Source organism: Salvelinus fontinalis, chromosome 39 (genome assembly GCF_029448725.1).
Source record: "Salvelinus fontinalis isolate EN_2023a chromosome 39, ASM2944872v1, whole genome shotgun sequence".
Taxonomy (NCBI): domain Eukaryota; kingdom Metazoa; phylum Chordata; class Actinopteri; order Salmoniformes; family Salmonidae; genus Salvelinus; species Salvelinus fontinalis.
The window spans coordinates 14,107,457-14,115,996 of NC_074703.1; the positions used below are offsets into that span (position 1 = coordinate 14,107,457).

Consider the following 8,540-nt stretch of genomic DNA (forward strand, 5'->3'; position numbering starts at 1 on the left):
CTGACTGTGTTTGCTCCGGTCTTATTTTGAAGAAGGATGTGATGATGGTGTGTACTTCCAACTCCCTCCCTCAGGCTGAGGAACATCCGCTACACATTCAACACTCTACTGCTGGTCTTCATCTGGAGGGTGTTCATCGCCCGCTCCCAGATGGCCAGGAACATCTGGTACTTTGTGGTCAGCCTCTGCTTCAAGTTCCTCTCCTACTTCAGAGCCTCCAGCACACTCACCAACTGATGACCAACTGACCGTTGACCAGCTGAACGCCCTGCTCGCCTCCTCAACCAGACCTCACCCCTCAGACCTCCAGCAGCACACAACCCCACTCTTTAACCAGACCTCAGACCTCCAGCAGCACACAACCCCACTCTTTAACCAGACCTCACCCCTCAGACCTCCAGCAGCACACAACCCCACTCTTTAACCAGACCTCACCCCTCAGACCTCCAGCAGCACACAACCCCACTCTTTAACCAGACCTCAGACCTCCAGCAGCACACAACCCCACTCCTCAACCAGACCACTCCCCTCAGACCTCCAGCAGCACACAACCCCACTCTTTAACCAGACCTCAGACCTCCAGCAGCACACAACCCCACTCCTCAACCAGACCACTCCCCTCAGACCTCCAGCAGCACACAACCCCACTCTTTAACCAGACCTCAGACCTCCAGCAGCACACAACCCCACTCTTTAACCAGACCTCACCCCTCAGACCTCCAGCAGCACACAACCCCACTCTTTAACCAGACCTCACCCCTCAGACCTCCAGCAGCACACAACTCCACTCTTCAACCAGACCTCAGACCTCCAGCAGCACACAACCCCACTCCTCAACCAGACACTGTTCCTTCTGACCCTGTTGTACGTCATACAGTAAAACCATATTTATTTTCTAACTACGGCTTTTCTTAAAGCGACAGATTACATATGCAACAATAAACCCATTGTATACTCTCCCCACGTTTTTGCTCATAGTTTACGTCCTCCCCAACCCAGATACAATGTCTTGGAATAGAGGATTTTTTTGCATACTTGAAATACTGTATGTCAGGCCTCCACTGAAAGACCATTTCTGTACATTGACTCTTAATGTGTGAATCCTGATACAGAATATTTGGGAACCTGTACTCTGTAGCGAGGCCAGCTAAGGATATCCGAGAGTAACTTCAGTGTTGATCACATTAAGGGCTCTATTCAATCTGTGAAGTTGAAGCGTTACAGACTCCCCGATTATAAATTAAAAAGGTAATTTCCAATTGAGCCAACACATGCAGCTTTTACCGTGAATGCAGTCTGCAAAAGCAGGAACATTCCCTTTGTTTCAATCATGCCGTAAAGCTGAACTTCTGTGATGCGGATTGAATGGAGCCCTAAATCTTGACCACTGGAGACTACTACTGTAGTACTACAAACATCTGACCTGGTTGACGACTACTGCATATTGACAAAGGTATGTTTGACATAACGCATAAGACACATTTTTTGTTTTACTGTTTGTCCACTTTTTGCCTGTTTATATTGAAACTAAGTTTACTATTTTTTCATCTTTATAAATAATTGCGTCAAACTGAGGCTTGTCTTAAGTGATACAGTGCATTCGGAAAGTATTCAGACCCCTTGACTTTTTCCAAATGTTACATTACAGCCTTGTTCTAAAATTGGTTAAATAAATGTTTTTCCTCAATCTACACACAATACCAAAGCGAAAACAGGTTTAGACATTTTTGAAAATGTATTAAATAAAAAACAGAAATACCCTATTTACATAAGTATTCAGACATTTGCTATGAGACTCAATTGAGCTCAGGTGCATCCTGTTTCCGTTGATCATCCTTGAGATGTTTCTACAACTTGGAGTCCACCTGGTGTAAATTCAATTGATTGGACATGATTTGGAAAGGCACACAACTGTCTAAGGTCCCACAGTTGACAATGCATGTCAGAGCAAAAAGCATGAGGTCGAAGGTATTATCAGTAGAGTTCTGAGACAGGATTGTGTTGAGACACAGATCTGGGGAAGGGTACCAAAACATTTCTGCAGCATTGAAGGTCCCCAAGAACACAGTGGCCTCCATCATTCTGAAATGGAAGAAGTTTGGAACCACAAACTCTTCCTAGAGCTGGCCACCCAGCAATCGTCACATCTGGAGGAAACCTGGCACTATCCCTACGGTGAAGCATGGTGGTGGCAGCATTATGCTGTGGGGATGTTTTTTAGCAGCAGGGACTGGGAGACTAGTCAGGATAGAAGGAAAGATGAACGAAGCAAAGTACAGAGAGATCCTTGATGAAAACCTGCTCCAGAGCGCTCAGGACATCAGACTGGGGCAAAGGTTCCCCTTCCAACAGGACAACAACCCTAAGCACACAGCCAAGACAATGCAGCAGTGGCTTCGGGACAAGTCTCTGAATGTCCGTGGTGCAGCCAGAGCCCGGACTTGAACCCGATCAAACATCTCTAGAGACCTGAAAATAGCTGTGCAGCGACATTCCCCATCCAACCTGACAGAGCTTGATAGGATCTGCAGAGCAGAATGGGAGAAACTCCCCAAATACAAGTGTGCCAAGCTTGTAGCGTCATACCCAAGAAGACTCAAGGCTGTAATCGCTGCCAAAGATGCTTCAACAAAGTACTGAGTAAAGGGTCTGAATATTTATGTAAATGTGATACTTCAGTTTTTGTAAATTTGCTCAAATTTATAAAGACCTGTTTTTGCTTTGTCATTATGGGGTATTGTGTGTAGATGGGGGGGGGGGGGGGGCAATTTAATCAATTTTAGAATAAGGCTGTAATGTAACAAAGTGTGGAAAAAGTCAAGGGGTCTGAATACTTTCCGAATGCACTGTAGATGGTGACAGTATCATATATAAACAAGTTTAGAAGATGTGTAAATAGTTCTATATTATTTTTCTAGACTACTTAAGAGTAGTATTCCTGAGGGTTGATTCTGCAGGAGTCTGACTCTACCACAGAGCTCCCCAGACTAGATCTGAAGTGTTACTTGTGGCAGACAGCAGTCCACTTTTTTATGAGATGATTCATCTATATACAGTATCTATGGTAGAAGTCTTGACTAAATGTACCTCAAATCCTCCCTCTGGAAAAACATGTTTCTATGTGAGCCAGTAATGGTGTGCAACAATAGTGACCGTCCTTTCCTAAATTCAGTAAGGGACTATGAACCAAATGCATGCCCAACACAGAAAATGGCTTTTCCTGTACAATGAAGTTGAACACAATGTCCTGCTTGTTATGGATCTTGGCATCTGTCATGTTGATAACAAAGCAGTGTCTTTGTTATGATACATAGTGGAAGCAGAGCACTGTGGGTAGATCAGAGCTAACTGGGCAATGTTCTGTGAACTGCAACACTTACGACTTAGTTTATTTTGTTGAATTTTCCTTTTTCAAATGTAATTGGCAAATGTTAAATTACCTTCTATTCCTGCTCTGAAAACACTTAAAGTTTGTTTGGCAAAACATGAATAAACCAAAAGACAACAAATTGGTCAGTGTGCTAATCATTCTGCTTCATACACTGCTGCCTCATGTAGAAAATAGATTTAGCCTACTTCCATGGCTGCGTTTATACAGGCAGCCCAATTCTGATCTTGTTTTAACTAATTGGTCTTTTGACCAATCGGATCTGAAAAAGATTGGACGTGAAAAGATCTGATGTGATTGGTCAAAAGACCAATTAGTGGAAAAAAAGATCCGAAATGGACTGCCTGTGTAAGCGCAGGCTAAAAGCATGCACCATCACCAGAGGATAGTGAGATACCAAACGAGAGAGATTTAAATGAATGTAAAGTGTACAACATGAAGTGGTGAAGTGCACTAAAACACATTTAATAGGACATCTCCCATTGACAGATGTGAAACAGATACTGAACAGTGCAAATAGATAGAAATAGAACAAACGTGACATGTTAATGGTATGAATGATAACATAGGAGGATCAGATTTCATTCAGCCTAACTTACAGATAACAACGTCCAAATACCTTTACACACTAAGCCTGATAAAACTGGGGAGTTAGCTGCTTTCCATTTGTCAGTGTAAAATACATATTTACCAGATATAAATATATTATAATGGTAGTCATATGAGGATACTGTCCAAAACAATAAATAGAACAATTATGATTGTCGCATCCTAATCAGTTTACTCTTATTTGGTTCAAAACAAACTCCCAGCAATCCACATACTTGTGATTGGAGACTTCTCTTCCTGGATTCCCACACAGGTGAAGGGACAGTAGGTGCATGATCAGCAGCAGGCTCCAGGTCCCATATCCACAAAGCATCTCACAGTAGGAGTGCTGATCTAGGATCTGTCCATATAATGTTATGATCCAAAAGGGTGAAACTGATCTAAGCTCAGCACTCCTACTCAGAGAGCTTTGTGGATATGGGCTCATGTCAGAGGGCTACTCCTGTACGTGTCAGGAGCGGAGCAGCACGGTTGTTCACATGGGCATCTAGGAGAACCACCTGGAAATAGAGAACACGTAGAGGTACAGTGTAAATATACTACTACCAGTGAGACACAGGGAAACTGGTACATGTAAGGATTTACCATCATTTTGAACATAGTTTCAGTGGCAATAAAGAAGACTGGGCTCACCTCTAGGTTTATATGGGCCTAGTTTGAAGCGACAGCAGACTATGTCGAAACAGAAGCCAACAAACCCATGGATCATGCCTGTGGGAGAGAGAAGATCAATGAAGATGTTCAGGGTGCATTTCTCTAACGTGGCACAGTATCAGGCTGGCAAAGCAGCCGTGGAATGATTTGTGAGACATGAACAGTATGAGTTCTGGCCATGACACTAGGTGGTAAGAGTGAGTGTTGTCTGGGCCTGTGGTGGAGAAGATACCCCCGATGATGCCACAGAGTCGTACCAGGAACTGTCAGAGGGGCAAGTGCTGCTCACTGACCATCACCATCAAGGAGCTGGTGTCGTACTTCATAAAGATCCCAGACACACCGTGGCTGCCCGCCGCATGGTTAATCACCGGCTCCTTGACCAGACAGTGGGTAGGTAGAGTGGGGTGGGGGTTATTCTCTCCTTTACACACACACACACACACACACACACACACACACACACACACACAGAGGCCTTTCTAGCATCTAGCCTTTGTGTATGTGAATATGTGTGTTTGTAAGACAGAAATCTATGACTGTCTCAGGTGGTGGTGTTATACAGCAGAGCTAGAAGTAACGTTTGGCAGCCAGCAGAGGGAGCTGAATGGACTGGATGGATGGATGAGGAGACTGATCCATTATCTGAACCCACTGCAGCATCCTCCACATGGTCAACATCAAATAGAATTCCTTTCCCCCTGATGGTTAATATTGAGGATTTGGGGAAGGTAAGCTGATACTAGATCTGCGCCTAAATCAGGACTTACCCTCTCCGTCACAGAGAACTGGTGTGTGTCTGCCGACACCTTGGACGTGTGCAGTTTGGTAGGTACCACCGTAATGAAATACTGGAACATCTCATTATCTGCAACAACAAGACAAAGAGCAAATCCTTTTACCCCATCCATCTAGTGACAGACTACACAGAATACTTCTAGAGAAGGTGAAATAGGGGGCTTCAGTTCTTTCCCCTGGAGAAACTAGGCTGCTTTGAACGGTAAGTGAATGAAAGCAAGCCTGCAGTAAATCCACTTCAAATGGATACAAATGGCTACATTTTCTCCCTGCAAACTCATGAGGCCATGCTGAGCAGAATAGTCTGGAAGCTACACATTGAGTAACAGCTGAATGAGGTTTGATAAGAACATGTGTTTACTTCCTGGTCTCGGTGAGGAGGAGCAGTAACTTACGGTTGCTGGTGATTTTCTCTGTCCCGTCCAGAGGATTGATGATGCCGGGGATCTCTTCTCCAAAAGACAGATGGTCTATCCGATGGGAGAAGTTGCACGCTGCAATGCATTGATGAAACCCAGCTCACATTCAGTCAGGTGGAATGGGACAGTGAAAACCTCTATTTGGGAGTGAATGATTCTGAGAAAATAGTTATTTGGCACTGCATTAGAATAGATACTGCTCTTATCTATCACTTGAAACATGGAAATGCAGATGCAATGTAAGCAACCAGAGAACAGTACTAATGTTGTCCTTGTCAAAAACGAGTAACTTATGCAAATGAGTGTCACCCTTCCTGGCTGACAGAGAACTTACTGTCATGGCTTACAAAATCTGCTGTATGAGCATGGCCACGAGGATGATGAATAGGCCTGAGAAAGACAGAGGGTTGGAGGCGTGAGGAGCATTTTCATCAAAAAGAAATATACTGTGCTCTATTGGTTGAGTGCCCTTTTTCCCATCAGACATATAGACTCATAAATCATTCGCAGCATCAATTTGTGGAGCTTGGAATCTTGTAACGTATGAGACAAACTCCATGAACCTCTGAGTCTGTGGCAGTATTACATAGCTTTCCCTCATTACACCCATAAAGAATGATTTACATACAACATGTACTTAAATGTAACCCTGTTGTTCGGGCCCCGAATGCTGATTGGTTGAAAGCCGTGGTATATCAGACTGTATACCATGTGTATGACAAAACATTTATTTTTACTGCTCTAATAACGTTGGTAACCAGTTTATAATAGCAATAAGGCACCTCAAGGGTTTGTGATATATGGCCAATATACCTCGGCTAAGGGCAGTGTCCAGGCACTCCACGTTGCGTTGTGCTTTAGAACAGCCCTCAGCTGTGGTATATTGGCCATATACCACACCTCCTCGGGCCTTGTTGCTTAAATATATCACGCTTATAGAAAAGTGTACAGGTATCTTACTTTCCCACTGTGATGTGGAAGTTCCCAGCCACTTTGTTGACGTGCCCATGTATCCTACAGGCACTTAAGGGCTCTGAGGCAGTGCCCTCTCTGAAGACACACACATACTATTACCTTTGTAGGAAAACATATCTCTACTTAATGCATTTTCCCAACACCTCAATAGTGATGCATTTTGCATTTGAGAGCCCTACCAACCTAGGGGGCAAGGCAGGCCTACTAACCTAGGGGGCAAGGCAGGCCTACTAACCTAGGGGGCAAGGCAGGTCTACTAACCTAGGGGGCAAGGCAGGCCTACTAACCTAGGGGGCAAGGCAGGCCTACTAACCTAGGGGGCAAGGCAGGCCTACTAACCTAGGGGGCAAGGTAGGCCTACTAACCTAGGGGGCAATGCAGGCCTACTAACCTAGGGGGCAAGGCAGTAGGGGCTCCCTTTAGAACACTCTTGTACAAGACCTGTAGAGAATGCTCCGCGTTCTTTCTGCTAGGGTCCTGTCTTGTCTTAGCAACACGACCACCCACTAGCCGATATGAACTGTCAATGGTCTTTTTCTAATACCGCCACCTGTCGACGAGCTCGCGAATGGCTCTAAATGTGTTGTCATTTTACGCATTGTACACCAGATGGCGCTCAAGGCGGTGAAAATATTCACACGCCGCATTCTTTGTCTTCTTTCAAAGCTTGTTCCCTAAAATGTAGGACATTAGTCCAAATTTTGCATCCGTTTATCAAGTTCAAAACTATTTTATGTTTACAGAATGATAACTATTTGTATTAGCTTCACTATTTTAGACCTAGCTATATCATGTCTAGTATTTTGCTGTTGCACAATAAATTAGTGTGATAATGTTTTTACAACATACCTTTTACTTTACATACACATTAATACACATTTACATACACATTAAGTATACATTGCAATTCCGTTTTCTATTTGAACATATTTTCATCCCTTATAATTAGCCTGCTCTGACTGCATGTTGGCACACACACTGCTTCTTTAACTGAAGTAACCCCAGCTGTTTAGACTTTATAATTAATTAAGAGACATTGTTGGGCTCATGCACAGCTCACATCAGTAGGATATGAGAATTAGGGCTAGGGTTAGCTAAAATTGGCGCAAGTAGAAAATATCTGCTCAAACAGACCAATGCAGGCGAAGTATCCTGCCTGGCTGATGCTTATTCAGACACGCCGACTATGGTAACAACAGCTCATTAAAGCAGAGTGGCTCCCCACAGGGAGCTGTCATGAAACCTCAGGGAATGCCACAGGCCATATACACACCATCATGACTGATGGGCTTTGACCTTAACACCCTGCAACACCCTCAAATCAAGTTGTAGTAAGGCTATTTAAACATTCAACCTCAGTTACACTTACACATGTTAAAATCCAACAATTATTGGCATGTTTATGAAATATAAACTGCTAAATATCATAATTGTCTCTCCTTAGGAGGGCTTCATAAATGGTTCTCTAGTATAAATACAGTATTAGGCACATGCCAAAGTCAGCAAATAACTGCATGTTTCCATAGGTGCAGTCACAGTGCCGCGTGCCTTGCATGCATTAAGCCTACTTGATTATGCAGAGCTGCACAGATGGGTTCATGGGGGGGATGGGCACTGTCAGCTCACACAGATCAAACGGGTCGGCAGTCCTATTGCTTTTCCCTACCCACAAAGCACGTAGAGCACGTCACACACGC

At 44.0% G+C, this 8,540-nt stretch overlaps 1 protein-coding gene and 1 pseudogene across 1 annotated transcript in view; one reads left to right on the forward strand and one right to left on the reverse strand.

The window, feature by feature from the left end:
- The window catches only part of LOC129838230 (fatty acyl-CoA reductase 1-like), an 87,777-nt gene extending 85,029 nt beyond the window's left edge, over positions 1-2,748 (forward strand). Inside the window, exon 12 of the mRNA XM_055905025.1 lies at positions 75-2,748. Within this exon, the coding sequence (XP_055761000.1) occupies positions 75-237 (163 nt within the window). The 3' untranslated portion in view covers positions 238-2,748. The remainder of the gene's footprint in view (positions 1-74) is intronic.
- Positions 2,749-3,495: 747 nt separating this feature from the next.
- LOC129838381 (endoplasmic reticulum-Golgi intermediate compartment protein 2-like) lies at positions 3,496-7,490 on the reverse strand (annotated as a pseudogene).
- Between the last annotated feature and the right edge of the window lie 1,050 nt (positions 7,491-8,540).